Source organism: Nematolebias whitei, chromosome 2 (assembly GCF_014905685.2).
Source record: "Nematolebias whitei isolate Nwh7 chromosome 2, NemWhi1, whole genome shotgun sequence".
NCBI lineage: Eukaryota > Metazoa > Chordata > Actinopteri > Cyprinodontiformes > Rivulidae > Nematolebias > Nematolebias whitei.
Genome location: NC_056499.1, coordinates 50,620,403 through 50,639,952, shown reverse-complemented (window position 1 = coordinate 50,639,952; position 19,550 = coordinate 50,620,403). Strand labels below are relative to the sequence as shown.

Here is a 19,550-nt window from a genome sequence, read left to right as displayed (position 1 = left end):
AGACCCACTTCTATTCGCTTGCCTTTAACACGGTGTGATTTGTTTTGACCCGGTCTGTTCTTTACTCTGTTGGCCATTTTAGTTAGCTTCTGCTGCTATTTGTATCTGTATTTATATTTTATGTTTTCCTGTCTGCTGTGCATGTTTGTGTTCTTTTGTACAGCACTTTGGTTGGCCTTGTTGCTGTTTTAAGTGCTATATAAATAAATTGGTATGGTATGGTATGGTATATTACTCAGGAGGCCACAGAGTTACTGAGAGCCAAGACGTTAGGGTCTGGACATCCAGCAGTTACTGTCATAAACTAAGTTTGTTTTATCGGTCTTCTCCTTATATATATATATATATATATATATATATATATATATATATATATATGGCTGGTTCAAGCACTGATACCGACAACATCAAAAATGTGGGTAAAGATAATGTATGGATGGACAGCTGTTACATCCTGTTGCCCTTGTCTCGTGGGGTCTTGTCATGTGTTAACAGCAGACAAGCTCCACATTGTCTTGACAAGCGTTCGTTTTAACTCCAGTCCAGTTGGTGGCAGTAAACATACTAAATAGCTGATTTGCCCACTAATAATTAACAAGCGAAGAAGGAGGCTTGTTCGCGCATGCTCTGGCTGATAGTTCTTTGAGGAGCGCAGTTTGCTGCTTGTTTGTGTTTATTGCTCTGAAATTAGCTTGAGTCATGGCCTATCAGCTGTACAGGAATACCACTTTGGGAAACAGCCTTCAGGAGAGTCTGGACGAGCTCATTCAGGTGACTATGATCGGAGGTGTCCTTAGTTGCTCCCTGACAGTGTTAGCTTCTGGTAACTCTGTGGACTGTTAGCCCCTGTTAGCTTTAGCACTGTTAGCTTCTGCTTAGTTCTCGGTGGTTAGGCTCCTATCAGACTTAAATAAAAATTATCCAAAGATTCTGTGAGTCAACGAAAATGCTTTTATTCCACAAATTAACCGATTTAAGCACATCTCAGTGCCTGTGAAATAATTAAAAAAGTCCCCGTTCAGATTACAACTTAAATAGACCGGGTCCAGTTTGCAGCGTCTCACTTTTGTCATATTATTTCTATAACATATTTAAAATGTTCATTGACTAAAGTGCTGTATAACATTTAAAATTTTCGGAAGGAATATGAATCTGCTCATTTAAATGAAACAAAGTAGAGGTTGGGGTATGTGGGTTGTAGTCATTGAATCAATTTTATTTTTGTGTATCAGCGTTGCAAAATAAAAACGAGTGGTTAATTATCTAGTTTTAAAACAAATATGATTTGGTTGAAGGAGAGCCCATTTTTATGCTCATAAAAGGATTAGCACAAAAGTTTTAATACACTGTAGCCGGCAGGAAGTGTCACAATCCAAGTTTACATGTCATTAACAGGAAACGGTATAAATGTTCAAAACATGTTTTAAAAAATGGGTTTTAATAAGGACCAGGCTTTCTGAAAGCTGTAATCTTCCATCCACACTTCTTATCTCTTTGATAGAACAAAAACACACCAAGTGTTTGGTTGTTGAGGATTTATTTTCCACTGAATGAGCAGTAATGTGCCTTTAAACTTTTAGTGAGGTTGACTGTAAAACAAATCAGTCACTAAGTTAAAATTAAATTGTGTTCTGGAAAATATATGAAGGGTGAGATAGAGTACATCTGAAGGGAGATTTTCTTTTTTAAGAATGACATTTTCCACTTTTATTTGCTAGTGTAGTTTCATTTTCAAGAGATTTGACCTGCAGTTTGATGTAGCATACCTGATCATGTGCAGTCTCAGATGTTCTGTCCTCTCCATACCATACCAATTTATTTATAAAGCACTTTAAACAGTGACAAAGCACACCAAAGTGCTGTACAGGGACAAACAGAACAAGCACATAGCAACAGATTACGTAACAGGACACCAAAAAGTAGAAACCAACAAAAACAATAATGGATAACGACAACAACCGCAACATGACCAACACAGTGTGATGCACACAGACTCAGCACAGATCACACAGTGCAGACAGCCAGGGAATAGAAGTGTGTTTTTAAGCAAGATTTAAAAACTGTGAGGGAGGGGGCGGGGCCTGTCTAACGAGCAGAGGTAACTCATTCCAAAGTCTTGGGCCTGCTACAGAGAAGGCCCTGTCACCTCTGCGCTTGAGACGGGTTCCTGGGACTGTTAGGAGCAACTGGTCTGCTGATCTGAGAGAACGGGGTGGGACATACGGCTGGAGCAGATCAGTAAGATAGGAGGGGGCAGAGCTGTTTAGTGATTTATAGACATACAAGAGTATTTTGAATTTGATTCGAAGGTGAACCGGAAGCCAGTGTAGGGAGGCCAAAACAGGTGTAATGTGCTCTCTTTTGCTTGTGCTGGTCAAAAACCGGGCTGCTGCATTTTGGACCAGTTGGAGTCTAGCTATGGAGGTCTGACTGATACCAAAAAGGAGTGAGTTGCAATAGTCGAGCCTGGATGTAATGAATGCATGAATTACTGTCTCCAGGTTATTTTTGGACAATATGGGCTTCAGCTTAGACAGTCGCCTCAGCTGGAAAAAGCAGGATTTAACAATCATATTTACATGATTGTTGAGTTTCAGAGAAGGGTCAAGTATCACTCCTAGATTAGTGACTCTTTGTTTCACTAACGGTGACAGAACGGATAGGTCGATGCAGTGGTTGGTGATTGTGTCATTGGAAGGAAAGAGCATAACTTCAGATTTCTTCTCGTTGAAACTCAAGAAATTTAAAGCCATCCAATCTCTGATGTCAGCCAGGCAGTCCAGTAACGGTTGAATAGAGCAAGTACCGTTGAGTCTGAGGGGGAAGTAGATTTGGCAGTCGTCGGCGTAGAAATGAAAAGGTATGTTATGGTTCCTGAAAATAGCACCTAGTGGCAGCAGGTATAAAGAATATAAAAGAGGACCAAGGATGGACCCTTGCGGTACCCCCCATTTAAGCGCTACCAAGGCTGAACTAAAATCTTTGATGGAGACACAAAAGGACCTGTCAGCGAGGTAAGATCTAAACCATTCGAGGGCTGACCCAGTGATGCCCACCCACTGCTCTAACCTCGCAATGAGGATCTCGTGGTCGATTGTATCAAAGGCAGATGTGAGGTCCAGTAAGAGAAGGAGCACAGAATCACCAGCGTCTGTGAATAGGAGAATGCTCCGATAAGCTGAGCAGTTCTAGTCACTTTTTTACTCGGCAAAGCTCTGCATGATTTATTTGTTCAACTTCAACAGTTTAGGTGAAAATTAATCTTTATAGTAATAAAAAAGATGCAGTTAAAAGTAATTTTTGCAGAAGAATTTGTTTTGAGAAAACTTGTGGCACTCCTGTTGTTTAAAACAACTTCTTTATGGCTCAAAATTTTAAATATGGCCTCTGGTGTCATTTCAAGATCAACTAAGACAGTTTGGTTTGAAGCAGAGAAATCACCTGTGTGATGTTGACTCTGTGTGTCCAGACTCAGCAGATCACGCCTCAGCTGGCACTTCAGGTCCTCCTTCAGTTTGATAAAGCCATCAATACAGCGCTCGCCAATCGGGTCCGCAACAGAGTCAACTTCAAGGTGAGCACCTGCTTTCAGGATTAGGAGTCAGCATTTTAAGCACAGAGCACATCATCTGTTTTCTAAACTGTCTTATCAGCTTATCAATTTCTGTCCCACAGGAATCTTAGAAAAAGTTTTATTTTAATGAATTAAACTAAAACACCTCAACTAACATTTTACTGACAGAAATGATGTTTCAATGATTTGCTTTCTTATTTTTATGCATACTTTCCAACTCTAAGCTACATAAGTTTGTTGGACACCATTATTCAAGGAGGCGCCCCACCCTGTCAACAGAACCGAGTGCACCGCCTACCACATCCCCACCCCCACGCAGCCTCCACACTTCCGTACAGGGAGCGGAGATTGTAGCAGTTTATACGTTCACAGGTGTTTGTGTGACAAGGAAGGCTGTGGAAAACATTGACTGTACTTAAAAAGAGCCTTTCTATCTAATCCTCAAAACTCTTTACAACAATCTGTGCCCTCTTTACCTCCACACACACATTCGTGCAGCACTCTACTACATCTCTACAAAGATAATCTGCTTCTGTAGAGACTAATCAGAGCTTTAGATCACATTCAAACACTGATGGGACACATCAGAGGAAATGAGGGGTTCAGTGTCTTGCCCAGGGACACTTCAACATGTGACTGCTGGTGGACTCTCATTGGAGGGTGACTGCTCTAACTACCACAGCTGCCTCTGACACCCCTAACGTGGTGGCCAAAAAGGGTTTTAGGAGACACTAAAAAAAATCTAAAACTGTAAAATGCCTTTGAGAAGGATGCAACTCTTTTAAATAGCTGAGCTGTTATCTCATAAGTTTAGTTTATAGTTTAGCTTAGCTCATATGTTTGTCTGCAGAGGCTCATCGGGATCGTAGGAAACCTAAAGCAGAGAAGATTCAAAGTGGCCTGACAGAACTTAGGAAGACTTAAACCACCAGGATCCTTTTACCTTCCAGTGTTACAGATTGTAGAACCTTGGTCTACCTGGAATTTTCCCAGATGTTTAGGGCTCTTACAGTTTGTGGGTCACATGCTAGACAGATGGAGGCAAACTGGCTTTAAATGATCAGTCTGACTAGTTGAGATTTGTATAGCTCAGTTCTAATGTTTGTATTTAGCAGCTTAAACATCACATTCTATATATGATTATGAAATGTATATTTGACTGGAGTGAGTTTAGCCTGCGACTGTTTGTGGCTCTTCGTCATTTTGAAATCGATTTGTTGTGATCTTCACAATATGGATATCACAATGGGCTGCTTGGGCTGCATTAAATCATAGACCATTATATTTGGGTACCATCATTCATGTTTTGCAATCGAACAGACTCTCAGTGGCCTTTGCCAAACCTACCCAAGGAGGGCACCCTGCCCTGTCTACAGAACCAAGCACCCTGCCTACCGAAATGTCCTTCACCTACAACACCTCCACCCCCACAACCCCACGACAACTGTCAACACTGCAGCACTAAGGTAGCAGCACAAAATACAGCTGCGCTAGCTACAAAGCTATAGACGTAGTGCTCTGCTTCTCTTACACGCATCCCACCCGCCCCGGGTCAAGAACAACTGGCACTAATATAGTGCGCAACTCCGTCTTCCACTACACCGCCGCCTCCTTCCAAGTCAACAAAAATCATAGGAGAGTGGAGCACCCTGCCAAGCCAAGCGACCTAGGAAAAACACTGAAATCAGTATCAGCAGGTCAGAGCCATTCAAAAATCTGTATCAGCCCACAGAATCAGAATCGGTGCATCTCTGTTCATCACAACTAATATTGTCATTACAATATTAAATGTTTAAATTGCACATATCGTACAGCCTTAACTGACAGCACTGTATTTGTTTTCTGCTAAAATGATTCCTCAGCTTTCCAGCCTCACTAATAATTCTGTGCATGACGAGATCTTTCATCAGTTGTCTGATCCAGACCTGTTCTGTATGAACATGCACAGAACCAGAGCTTAAATGACACCAACTTAATATCTGCTGAACCGGGTCAGAGGGGGCAGTATCTCACTGTGTCGACCCACTTCTGGTTTTCTCTTCTGCAGGGCTCCCTGAACACCTACAGGTTTTGTGATAACGTGTGGACATTTGTCCTGAACGACGTGGAGTTCAGGGAGGTGACGGACATGGTGAAGGTGGACAAAGTGAAGATCGTGGCCTGTGACGGAAAGAGTGAGTCGACCCAGAATTCATTAATGTCATTACATGAAAGAGAGAACTGATGGAGGAAAGGTGGTGAATCTGTAAGGAGGAAGTGAGGACTGTTATAAAGAGTGGAAAGGTGCCTGGTCCAGATCTTAGACCTGTTACATATGACAACATCTGGGAGAGGGGACACTGGACATTTATTGAGATGTTCAGAGACAGTCAGAAAGAGCCACATTGTGTTTTTGTGGATCTACAGAAAGCAGTGAGAAACTCTGTAGTTCTATATGAGGAGGTCAAGTGTGGTGGAGAAGGATGTGCTGGAAGGAATGCAAGTCATCTACAAGGACAGACAGTGGTGAGATGTGCAGCTGGAGTGACAAATGGGTTCAAGGAGGGTGTGGGAGTTCATCATGGATCATATCTGAGCCCCTTCTTGTTTTTGTGATGAACAGGTGAACAGACAGGGTCAGGCAGGAGTCCATGGACTGTGGTGTTCACAGAAAACTGTAGAGACAGTAGGGAGTACATGAATTCAAAAAAAGTTCAATACAAAAACAACTGGACTTTATTTGTAACAGAAGACGTTTCGCTCCTCATCCGAGGAGCTTTCTCAATTCAAAGAGCAGTGAAGTGAGGGATTCAGGTTATAAACTGGCTGAGATAAGACACACACACATATGTAGATTAGCAATTCACACCTAAACACCTTAACAGTAAGAGTCTTTTGTTCCTCTAATTCACAGACGAGGCCCCTCTGTTCCCATCAGGTGTGAAAACCGGCTGGGAATCTGTCTTAAAGTTGCATTATATGTTTTAGAAAGTGGAAATCTGAGGCCTCCTCCTCTGTTAAGAGACAGCTTTTCTCTTTTTACATAAATTGCTTCCTTCACCCCCCTCTCAAACCATCTGTGTTCTTATTCCAAAATGTGCACATTTTGGTCCTCAAAAGAGTGTCCCTTCTCTGTGAGGTGGAGATGAACAGCAGTTTGTCCTAAGGAAGTAGCTCTCCTGTGTTGAGCCATGCGTCTGTGAAGAGGCTGTTTAGTTTCTCCAATGTAGAGGTCTGGACAGTCCTCACTGCACTGGACCGCATACACTACACCACTCTGTTTATTTATGGGTATTTTGTCTTTAGGGTGGACCAACCTCTGTCTGAGAGTCCTGTTGGGTTTGAAATGAAATCTCCAGTGTCACCCATTGTTGCCAATCTCTACATGGAGGAAGTGGAACAGAGAGCCCTAAACTCGTTTGAGGGAACAACGCCAAGCCATTGGTTCCGTTATATGGATGACACCTGGGTCAAAATCCAAGCCAAGGAAATGGAAGCATTCACCAGACACATTAACTCGGTCGATAACAACATCAAGTTCACCAGAGAAGATGCAAACGACAACGAGCTGCCTTTTTTGGACTGTTTGATTCAGATGGAAAGAGAAGACAGTCTAAACATTGAAGTTTACAGAAAACCAACCCACACAGACCAGTATCTTCTGTTTGACTCCCACCATCCACTGGAACACAAACTCTCTGTCATCAGAACTTTACAACATTGGGCCGAACGCGTCCCCACAAAGACAAAAGGGAAGGAAAAGGAACAGAAACACATCCAAGAAGCTCTCCAAACATGTGGATATCCAAACTGGGCTTTTGTCAAGTCAGCAAGGAAATCTACAAAACACACCAATAAACAGAAAAAGGAAAACAACAGACGGAAAAACATTGTCATCCCTTATGTTGCTGGAGTATCAGATAAATTCAGAAGGATTTTCAACAAGCACAACATCCCAGTACATTTCAAACCCAACAGGACTCTCAGGCAGAGGTTAGTCCACCCTAAAGACAAAACACCCATACACAAACAGAGTGGTGTAGTGTATGCGGTCCAGTGCAGTGAGGACTGTCCAGCCCTCTACATTGGAGAAACTAAACAGCCTCTTCACAGACGCATGACTCAACACAGGAGAGCTACTTCCTCAGGACAAGATTCAGCTGTTCACCTCCACCTCACAGAGAAGGGACACTCTTTTGAGGACCAAAATATGCACATTTTGGACCGAGAACACAGATGGTTTGAGAGGGGGGTGAAGGAAGCAATTTATGTAAAAAGAGAAAAGCTGTCTCTTAACAGAGGAGGAGGCCTCAGATTTTCACTTTCTAAAACGTATAATGCAACTTTAAAACAGATTCCCAGCCGGTTTTCACACCTGATGGGAACAGAGGGGCCTCGTCTGTGAATTAGAGTAACAAAAGACTCTTACTGTTAAGGTGTTTAGGTGTGAATTGCTAATCTACATATGTGTATGTGTCTTATCTCAGTCAGCTTTATAACCTGAATCCCTCACTTCACTGCTCTTTGAATTGAGAAAGCTCCTCGGATGAGGAGCGAAACGTCTTCTGTTACAAATAAAGTCCAGTTGTTTTTGTATTGAACGTTTTTTTTTTAATCATCATGTCCTGGATGACTGAGAATCTTCACCAGCATAGGGAGTACATGGAAGAGAGTCCTGGAGGTGGAGGTCTGCTCTGGAGAGAAAATGAATGACAGTCAGAATCTGTGTGAGTGAATGAAATGGAGACAGGTGGAACAGTGATGCTGCAGGGATAGAGAAGTTGAGGATGGAGCAGAACACAAGAAAGAAGAAAGGTGAGGAACAGCAGGGGGAGTGGGTGGAGGTGAGTGTCAGGGGATTTATAACAGAAGGAAGCTGCAGGAGTGGAGGGCAACATTTACAAGACGAAGTATGTGTGTGATTCCCCCTGCTAGTGGATCGCTAAACTGAAAGAAAACCATCATTGAACCAACAGGTTCCACTGCTGAAGATCCGGGAAGCACTGAGCAACAATCAGAACTCTCAGGTTCCTATGAGAGGTGAAGAAGAGGTTCTGTTCTTTCTAATGTGTTCAGAGAATCAGTGGTGAAGATCTGACCTGAGACTCCTGGAGTGGTTGTACAGACAGATCAGTTTTTTTTTTCATTCAACCTTTATTTAGACAGGTAATCCCATTGAGCCTCGAGGACTCATTTACAAGAGAGACCTGATTATTAGTTTGTTCCCACAAAGGTCACAGAAACCACTTGAAACTGAGAAAGTAATGAAAATGTAGAAAAAGACTAAAAGTCAAGTGATGAAATGAAAATCAGTCATTGCTTCTGAGTTTTGCTCCAGCAGAATTATAAACAAATGAAACTCTGACAATGGTGGAGAAAAATGTTCTCGCTTATCTTACTTACTCAAAAAGAACTGCATTTGACAGCACAAGTTTTTAACCAGGATTGTACTTGCAAGGTCAGATTTTCAGGACAGCTTACATAAATATACATAAAGTACACATGAAGAAAGACCAGTCACGAGAATCTGCCCCGAGCCGCCCCCTCAGCTTGCTTCTATACCCTTATTAGTTCAGCCGAGTTCACAGAGGCCGGAGATGTCCTTGGAGCCAGCTGCAGCCTCACAGCTCCCCATCCAGCTCTCTCTGCTAACCCAAACATATGATTCATTGGCAGAGATAAGATTCTCAGCCATATTAATAAAAACATCCATAACTTTTGTCCAAAATTCTCTAACAAACAAAAATAATGTTACTCCTAGAAAGATTAAAACTCCTGACTGCAGAGGCATGAACTTTTCAGTGTGTCCTGTAATCAGGTGTTTTCTACCTGCTCATCAGAAACCTGCAGGAGGTTCTGTGGTTCACAGTGAGGGAGGTAGAAGACAGCCAAACATCAATTTGTACGGACCATGGATAACTAAGAGCTAAGTCAAATCCATGGTCCATAAAGTGGTGCTTGAAAGTTTGTGAACTCTTTATAATTTTCTATATTTCTACATAAATATGACCTAAAACATCATCAGATTTTCACACAAGCCCTAAGAGTAGATCAAGATAATTTATTTACTGAGAAAAATGATCCAATATTGCATATCTGATGGTAAAAGTATGTGAACCTTTGCTTTCAGTACCTGCTGTGACCCCCCCCCCCCCCCCAAATCCATCAATATCTACAACTAAACATTTCTGGTATCTGTTAATCAGTCCTGCTCACCTTGGTGGAACTGTAGTCCACTCCTCTGTACAGAACAGCTTCATCACTGGATGTTGGTGGTTTCCTCACATTAACAGCTGCTTCAGGTCCTTCCACAACATCTGGATTGGATTAAGGTCAGGACTTTGACTTGACCATTCCAAAACATGAACTTAGTTCTTCTTGAACATTCTTTGGTAGAACCACTTGTGTTCTGAGGATCATTGTGTTGCTGCATGACCCACCTTCTCTTGAGATTCAGTTCATGGACAGATGTTCTGACATTTTCCTTTAGAATTCTCTGATGTAATTCAGAATTCATTGTTCCATCAATGATGGCGAGACGTCCTGGCCCAGATGCAGCAAAACAGGCCCAAACCACGATACTACCACCACCATGTTTCACAGATGGGATAAGATTCTGTACAAAGTGCAGCCCAAACGCCCCTATGTTGAGAAAAAGAAATGGACTTGATGTTCCCTCGCCCGGACGTGGGTCACCGGGGCCCCACTCTGGAGCCAGGCCTGGAGGTGGGGCACGTGGGCAAGCGCCTGGTGGCCAGGCTTTTACCCATGGAGCTCGGTCGGGCACAGCCCGAAGAGGAGACATGTGTCCCCCTTCCCATGGGCTCACCACCTGTGGGAGGGGCCAAAGAGGTCAGGTGCAATGTGGGATGGGTGGCGGCCAAGGGCGGGGACCCTGGCAGTCTGATCCTCGGCTACAGAAGCTGGCTATTGAGACGTGAAATGTCACCTCACTGGTGGGGAAGGAGCCTGAGCTGGTGTGTGAGGTTGAGAGGTTCCGGCTAGAAAGAGTCAGACTCACCTCTACGCATGACTCTGGCTCTGGAACCAGTTTCCTTCAGAGCGGTTGGACACTCGTCCACTCTGGGGTTGCCCCTGGTGAGAGGCGTCGAGTAGGAGTAGGCATACTTATTGCCCCCCCTTTTGGTGCCTGTGTGTTGGGGTTCACCCCGTTGAATGAGAGGGTGGCCTCCCTCCGCCTACGTGTGGGGGGACGGGTTCTGACTGTCGTTTGTGCTTATGCACCAAACGGCAGTTCAGATTATCCACCCTTTTTGGGGTCCTTGGAGGGGGTACTGGAAAATGCACCCCCTGGGGACTCCCTTGTTCTGCCGGGGGACTTCAATGCTCACGTGGGCAATGACAGTAAGGCCTGGAGGGGTGTGGTTGGGAGGAATGGCCCCCCTGATCTGAATCCGAGTGGTGTTCTGTTGTTGAACTTCTGTGCTCGTCATGGATTGTCTATAACAAACACCATGTTCAAGCATAAGGGTGTCCATATGTGCTCCTGGCACTAGGACACCCTAGGCCAAGGTTTGATGATCGACTTTGTCATTGTCTCATCTGATCTGCGGCCACATGTCTTGGACACTCCGGTGAAGAGAGGGGTGAAGCTGTCCACTGATCACTACCTGGTGGTGAGTTGGCTCCGATGGTAGGGGAGGATGCCGGTCAGACCTGGCAGGCCCAAACTTATTGTGAGGGTTTGCTGGGAACGTCTGGCAGAGTCTCCTGTGAGACGGAGCTTTAACTTCCACCTCCGGGAGAACTTGAAACATGTTCCAGGGGAGGACATTGAGTCCAAGCGGCCCATGTTCCGTGCCTCTATTGTCGAGGCGGCTTACCGGAGCTGCAGCCGCAAGGTTGTCGGTGTTTTTCGCGGCGCCAACCCTCGACCCGGTGGTGGACACCGTCGGTAAGGGATGCTGTCAGGCTGAAGAATGAGTCCCATCGGACCTTTTTGGCCTGTGGGACCCCGGAAGCAGCTGATGGTACCGGCAGTCCAAGCTACATGCGGCTCGCGTGGTCGCTGAGGCAAAAACTCAGTCATGGGAGGAGTTGGAGAGGCCATGGAGAATGACTTCTGCATGGCTTCGAGACTATTCTGATCCACCATCTGGCGTCTTAGGGGGAGAAAGCGGTACACCACCATCACTGTTTATAGTGGGGGTGGTGTGCTGCTGACCTCAACTCGGGATGTCGTGGGTCCATCCATCCATCCATTTTCTTCTGCTTATCCGGGGTCGGGTCGTGGGGGTAGCAGCCTAAGTAGGGAGGCCCAGACTTCCCTCTCCCCAGCCACTTGGGCCAGCTCTTCCGGGGGAATCCAGAGGCGTTCCCAGGCCAGCCGAGAAACATAGTCCCTCCAGCGTGTCCTGGGTCTTCCTCTGGGCCTCCTTCCGATGGGACGTGTCCGGAACACCTCACCAGGGAGGCGTCCAGAAGGCATCCTAAACAGATGCCCAAGCCACCTCAACTGGCTCCTCTCGACGTGGAGAAGCAGCGGCTCTACTCCGAGTCCCTCCCGGATGATCGAGCTTCTCACCCTGTCTCTAAGGGAGAGCCCAGACACCCTGCGGAGAAAACTCATTTTGGCCGCTTGTATCCGAGATCTCATTCTTTCGGTCACAACCCAAAGCTCGTGACCATAGATGAGGGTGGGAACGTAGATCGATCGGTAAATTGAGAGCTTCATCTTTTGACTCAGCTCTCTCTTCACCACGACAGACCTGTACAGCGCCCGCTTCACTGCAGACGCTGCACCTATCCGCCTATCAATCTCACACTCCATTTTTCCCTCATTCGTGAACAAGACCCCAAGATACTTGAGCTCCTCCACTTGGGGTAGGACCTCCTCCCAGACCCGGAGAGGGCACTCTACCCTTTTCCGGCTCAAGACCATGGCCTCAGATTTGGAGGAACTGATCTTCATCCCGGCCGCATCGCATTCGGCTGCGAACCGCTCCAGCAAAGGCTGTAGATCACAATCCGATGAAGCCAATAAGACCACATCATCTGCAAAAAGCAGAGACGCAATCCTAAGGCCACCAAAACGGATCCCCTCAACACCTTGGCTGCGCCTAAAAATTCTGTCCATAAAAGTTATAAACAGAATCGGTGACAAAGGCCAACCTTGGCGGAGTCCAACTCTCACCGGGAACAAGCCCGACTTACTGCCGGCAATGCGGACCAGGCTCTGACACCGGTCATACAGGGACCTAACAGCCCGTATCAAAGGGCCCGGTACCCCATACTCTCAGAGTACCCCCCACAGGGCCCCCCGAGGGATGCGGTCGAACGCCTTCTCCAAGTCCACAAAGCACATGTAGACTGGTTGGGCAAACTCCCACGCACCCTCCAGGACCCTGCTGAGAGTGTAGAGCTGGTCCAGTGTTCCACGGCCAGGACGAAAACCGCACTGTTCCTCCTGAATCCGAGGTTTGACTATCCGACGGACCCTCCTCTCCAGAACCCCCGAATAGACCTTACCAGGGAGGCTTAAGAGCGTGATTCCCTTGTAGTTGGAACACACTCTACGGTCCCCCTTTTTTGAATAGGGGGACCACCACCCCGGTCTGCCAATCCAGGGGAACTTCCCCCGATGTCCACGCAATATTGCAGAGTCGCGTAAGCCAACACAACCCTACAACATCCAGAGCCTTAAGGAACTCTGGGTGAATCTCATCCACCCCTGGGGCCCTGCCACCGAGGAGCTTTTTAACCACCTCGGTGACCTCAGCACCAGAGATTGGAGGGCCCGACCCAGAGTCCCCAGGCTCCGCTTCCTCAGTGGAAGATGTGCCAGTGGGATTGAGGAGGTCTTCAAAGTATTCCGCCCACCGACCCACAACATCCCAAGTTGAGGTCAGCATCACACCACTCCCACTATAAACAGTGTTGGTGGCGTACCGCTTTCCCCCCCGAGACGCCAGATGGTGGACCAGAATCGTCTCGAAGCTGTGCGGAAGTCTTTCTCCATGGCCTCTCCGAACTCCTCCCATGCCCGAGTTTTTGCCTCAGCAACCACCCGAGCCACATGTTGCTTGGACTGCCGGTACCCATCAGCTGCTTCCGGGGTCCCACAGGCCAAAAAGGCCCAATAGGACTCCTTCTTCAGCCTGACAGCATCCCTCACCGACGGTGTCCACCATCGGGTTCGAGGGTTGCCGCCGCGACAGGCACCGACAACCTTGCGGCCGCAGCTCTGGTAAGCCGCCTCGACAACAGAGGCACGAAACATGGTCCACTCAGACTCAATGTCCCCCACCTCCCTCGGAACATGTTCAAAGTTCTCCCGGAGGTGGGAGTTGAAACTCCGTCTCACAGGAGACTCTGCCAGACATTCCCAGCAAACCTTCACAATACGTTTGGGTCTGCCAGGTCTGACCGGCATCCTCCCCCACCATCGTAGCCAACTCACCACCAGGTAGTGATCAGTTGACAGCTCCGCCCCTCTCTTCACCCGGGTGTCCAAGACATGTGGCCGCAGATCAGATGAGACGATGACAAAGTCGATCATCGAACCTTGGCCTAGGGTGTCCTGGTGCCAAGAGCACATATGGACACCCTTATGCCTGAACAAGGTGTTCGTTATTGACAATCCATGACGAGCACAGAAGTCCAACAACAGAACACCACTCTGGTTCAGATCAGGGGGGCCGTTCCTCCCAACCACACCCCTCCAGGTCTCACTGTCATTGCCCACATGAGCATTGAAGTCCCCCAGCAGAACAAGGGAGTCCTCAGAAGGTGCACTTTCCAGTACTCCCTCCAAGGACCCCAAAAAGGGTGGATAATCTGAACTGCCGTTTGGTGCATAAGCACAAACGACAGTCAGAACCCGTCCCCGCACACGTAGGCGGAGGGAGGCCACCCTCTCATTCACTGGGGTGAACCCCAATACACAGGCACCAAGTTGGGGGGCAATAAGTACGCCCACGCCTGCTCGGCGCCTCTCACCAGGGGCAACTCCAGAGTGGAAGAGTGTCCAGCCCCTCTCAAGGAAACTGGTTCCAGAGCCCGAGCCATGCGTAGAGGTGAGTCCGACTATTTCTAGCCAGAACCTCTCAGCCTCACACACCAGCTCAGGCTCCTTCCCCACCAGTGAGGTGACATTCCACGTCCCAATAGCCAGCTTCTGTAGCCGAGGATCAGACCGCCAGGGTCCTCGGCCACCACCCATCCCACATTGCACCCGACCCCTTTGGCCCCTCCCACAGGTGGTGAGCCCATGGGAAGGGGGACCCACGTCTCCTCTTCGGGCTATGCCCGGCCGAGCTCCGTGGGTAAAAGCCCGGCCACCAGGCGCTCGCCCGCGTGCCCCACCTCCAGGCCTGGCTCCAGAGTGGGGCCCCGGTGACCCACGTCCGGACAAGGGAACACTAGGTCCATTTGTGTTTCTCATCATTGGGGTCTTTGGGCTGCACTTTGTCTGGTCCCTCACCTAGGACCTGTCTGCCATGGGTGACCCTACTAGGGGCATAAAGCCCCTGACAGCATAGTTTCTAGGATCATTGGGACACTCAAACCCCTCCACCACGGTAAGGTGGCAGCCCAGGGAGGGGATGATGTCGTGTGTCGTTGGACAGAATACGTTGAAGACCTCCTCAATCCCACCGGCACGTTTTCCATTGAGGAAGCGGAGCCAGGGAACTCTGAGTCGGGCCCTCCAATCTCTGGTGCTGAGGTCACCGAGGTGGTTAAAAAGCTCCTCGGTGGCAGGGTGGATGAGATTTGCCCGGAGTTCCTTAAGGCTCTGGATGTTGTAGGGTTGTGTTGGCTTACGTGACTCTGCAATATTGCGTGGACATCGGGGGAAGTTCCCCTGGATTGGCAGACCGGGGTGGTGGCCCCCCTATTCAAAAAAGGGGACCGTAGAGTGTGTTCCAACTACAGGGGGATCACGCTCTTAAGCCTCCTTGGTAAGGTCTATTCGGGGGTTCTGGAGAGGAGGGTCCGTCGGATAGTCAAACTTCGGGTTCAGGAGGAGCAGTGCGTTTTTCATCCTGGTCGTGGAACACTGGACCAGCTCTACCCTCTCAGCAGGGTCCTGGAGGGTGCATGGGAGTTTGCCCAAACGGTTTACATGTGCTTTGTGGACTTGGAGAAGGCGTTCAGCTGCGTCCCTCGGGGAATCTTGTGGGGGGTACTCTGGGAGTATGGGGTACCGGGCCCATTGATACGGGCTGTTAGGTCTCTGTATGATCGGTGTCAGAGCCTGGTCCGCATCGCCGGCAGTAAGTCGGAATTGTTCCCGGTGAGAGTTGGACTCCGCCAAGGTTGCCCTTTGTCACCGATTCTGTTCATAACTTTTATGGACAGAATTTCTAGGCGCAGCCAAGGTGTTGAGGGGATCTGTTTTGGTGGCCTTGGGATGTCGTCTCTGCTTTTTGGAGATGATGTAGTCCTATTGGCTTCATCAGATCATGATTTACAGCTTTTGCTGGAGTGGTTTGCAGCCGATTGCGACACGGCCGGGATGAGAATCAGTTCCTCCAAGTCCGAGGCCATGGTCTTTAGCTGGAAAAGGGTAGAGTGCCCTCTCCGGGTCAGGGAGGAGGTCCTGCCCCAAGTGGAGGAGTTCAAGTATCTTGGGGCCTTGTTCACGAATGAGGGAAAAATGGAATGTGAGATAGATTGGCGGATAGGTGCAGCGTCTGCAGTGAAGCAGGCGCTGTACAGGTCTGTCGTGGTGAAGAGAGAGCTGAGTCAAAAGGCGAAGCTCTCAATTTACCGATCGATCTACGTTCCTACCCTCATCTATGGTCATGAGTTTTTGGTTGTGACTAGGGCTTTAACAGAGTACTCGAGTAATCTACACATCAATTGCTAGGACATCTATCGAGGTTAAAAATTTAACACAGAGTATCCTTAGTGATGTCGTATTATGTGACCACCATATGACCGTAGGGGGCGGTGTTGCACTGTTGCAGGTCACAAAGTATGGTGTAACACGGGGTCCAATCCACCGAACCAGAACCAGTTTCGGTTTAAGTTTCGTTTTTGACGTGCTGCATGATTCTTCACGTTTGCAGTTTAATAATAATAACTAATAGTTTAGTTTTTCCTGTGACTTATTTGCAGTATGATATTAGACAACATATATAGTAGGAGCATAATATATGTTCCCAATGTTTTGTTGGTCTTTTTTTTTTGTAAATAATTACCTTTTTTTGCGGTTTTATTTATTTATTTATTTTTGTATCTTGAGATCTATGACGTCATCAAATACTCTAGTTCTACTCGGGTTTTATTATGTTAATGTCGAGTTTAAAAATTATATACTCGTTCAACCCCTAGTTGTGACCGAAAAAACGAGATCTCGGATACAAGCAGTCAAAATGAGTTTTTTCCGCAGGGTGTCTGGGCTTTCCCTTAGAGATAGGGTGAGAAGCTCGATCATCCAGGAGGGACTCAGAGTAGAGCCGCTGCTTTTCCACGTCGAGAGGAGCCAGTTAAGGTGGCTCGGGCATCTGGGGAGGGAACAATGATCTTGAGTTTCCTCCATTTGTACACAATCTGTCTGACTGTGGATTGGTGGAGTCCAAACTCTACATATGTTTTGTAACATTTTTCAGCCTGATGAACATCAACAACTCTTTTTCTGAGCTCCTCAGAAATCTCCTTTGTTCCTCCATGATCTACTTCCACAAACATGTTGTGAAGATCAGACTTTGATAGATCCTGTTCTTTAAATCAGACAGGGTGTCCACTCACACCTGATCACCATTCATTGATTGAAAACACCTGACTCTAATTTCACCTTCAAATTAACTGATAATCCTAGAGGTCCACATACTTTTACCACTAATATGTAACAATGGATCATTTTCCTCAATAAATAAATGACCAAGTATATTTTTGTCTCATTTGTTTAACTGGGTTATTTTTATCTACTTTTAGGACTTGTGTGAAAATCTGATGATGTTTTAGGTCATATTGATGCAGAAATATAGAAAACTCCAAAGGGTTAACAAACGTTCAAGCACCACTGTACAAGAAAGAAAAAGCAGAAATTGAAGAGGAGGTTGCTAAAAGCATGTACACCTGGGGGGTGTCTGTCTTCCTGCATCAGGAAGTTTACAGTAGTTTGCTCAGCCCCATCAGGATTTCTCTGGCCTTTCTGAACTGGTGTCTGTTGGTGCGCCGCATAATTCACAGACGTGTGTTAACGTGTAGCTGATGAAAGTGCTGTCTGACGAGGCTAACGACAAACTGGTGGACAGACAGATGGACTTGTTCATTGATGCCCTCATCACATGGTATGTTCTGCTGTGGTAACAGCTTCACTGAGATTCCTGTGCTGCTGTCTGTCACAGTTTATATGGAGCAGCGTTCATTCTAATAAACGCATCACAACGTGATAGATTTTACCCTAAAAAGGTCACAATGACCTGTTGTCTACATGTGACACTAGTTGCTTTCAAGGTGTTTCAGTGTCTTCTGATGTTTTGTGTCATTAAGGGTACAAACAGATTTGTGTGTGTGTGTGTGTGTGTGTGTGTGTAAAACCTCAGACGTGCTGGTTATCAACTCGCATTTGTCAAAACAAACACTTTCACTTCCAGAATCTTAGGTTTGTTTGAAAACAGACTTCAGAAATCACTTTCCTCCTCCTCTGTGTTCCTTTCAGTCAGTGACTTTATTCTGTTTCCATTGTTCACTTTTCCTGTTCTTAACGTTCTTGTCCTCCTCAGATTCAGGCTCCAACGCTGCAGAGTGACCTTCGTCTCTCCGTGTCCTCCTCCACCAGCTGGAGTTACAGACCTGGACTGTACATATTATTTATCACAGCTGTGTGTGTGTGTGTATATGTGTGTGTGAGAGAGATAGTATTTTTTAATTGGAGGAATTTTTGTTCAGTTTGCCTAATTCCTTTAATAAAAACTTTATTTAAAAGCTTTAGGCTCTGATGTTTGTTCTGTTGAATATTTTCGGTTTGTAAAAGTTTTTTCAGTCGTTCACGTCAGACCATGATGATGTTTTGTTTGAAACCAATGAACGCATCATTAATAATGTTCTGCGTCAGCAGACATTTATGTGATCTGAAGCAAAACCAGTCCTGCCCCCAGTCAGAATCCAGCACAGATCGGTCGGAGCTCATTGTGCCTTTGGAATTCTCTGTCGCCCAGTCCTTATGTCACATTTTAAAGTGTTCATGTTGTTCGTGTATATTTTACTCACCTTCCTAAAACAATCACCTAAATCAATTGTTGGCAAATTTAGTGAAATTATCAGTAAATGTCATATTTTTGGTTAAGTTTTTTTGTGTTTTCTGAAGAACTTGGTAAAAAGAGTTAAAGTTCAAGGGGCTAGTTCATACGTTGTAGCTGGAAAAGCATGGCTGCCAGGAAGAAGCGGCTTGTTGATGGAGACTGAGACGGCCTGAGGTCCATCCAGCAGACACTTCCTGAGGGACATTTACTGGTTCACAAGCACTTTGGTTCCAAGAAAAATTTAGAAAAGCACTACGTAAAGGTGCATCTCAAACAATATCTTAAACGTTGGTTACGTACTGTAACCCCAGATTCTATGAGTATAAGCGTAGCCCTTTAAGGCTGTCGCTTGGTGGGTTTATCCTGTTATGCGGAGCATTAGCACTGAAAAATTTAATCCACGCCCACCTGCTGCCCTACCCGGTCCGTATAAATTACGTTAAGAGCGGGAAATCGGCTCCCAAAATAGCTTTTTCTTCAGCCATTTAGGAGCCAGTGAGGCCCGACGCTTAAAGAGCTACGCTTATATTCATAGAATCTGGGGTTACAGTACGTAACCAACGTTCTATTTCGAATAAGCTTCGCCCTTTAAGGCTGTTGCTTGGTGGGTTAAGGGCGAAGCAGATGTGGTCCTCGCCTCACTGGGTCTATTCGAACACCGTATGAAGCAGAAGCTTGCCCAAAAAACGTCTTGTCACTCAGCTCCCTATGTGCGTAATTACGCATTGCGTAATTATGTGAGTCATGCACAGACGCATGTTGTGTAACTATGCGTTCATGGC

At 46.5% G+C, this 19,550-nt stretch overlaps 1 protein-coding gene across 1 annotated transcript; it reads left to right on the top strand.

Annotated features, from left to right (window-relative positions):
• The first annotated feature begins 609 nt into the window (after positions 1 to 609).
• gtf2a2 (general transcription factor IIA, 2) lies at positions 610 to 18,377 on the top strand. The gene is made up of 4 exons (XM_037697732.1): positions 610 to 771; positions 3,470 to 3,574; positions 5,622 to 5,748; positions 18,250 to 18,377. Exons 1-4 carry the CDS (start codon positions 700 to 702, stop codon positions 18,273 to 18,275), a joined length of 330 nt encoding a protein of 109 aa, XP_037553660.1. The 5' UTR covers positions 610 to 699; the 3' UTR covers positions 18,276 to 18,377.
• The last annotated feature ends 1,173 nt before the right edge of the window (positions 18,378 to 19,550 follow it).

Bases quoted from the DNA above. Each gene is read 5' to 3' on its own strand.
- gtf2a2 (XM_037697732.1), top strand. From the start codon at position 700: ATGGCCTATCAGCTGTACAGGAATACCACTTTGGGAAACAGCCTTCAG. The intron at 3,575-5,621 runs GTGAGCACCTGC...TCTCTTCTGCAG, and splicing joins GCAACAGAGTCAACTTCAAG to GGCTCCCTGAACACCTACAG. The intron at 5,749-18,249 runs GTGAGTCGACCC...TGTCCTCCTCAG, and splicing joins CGTGGCCTGTGACGGAAAGA to ATTCAGGCTCCAACGCTGCA.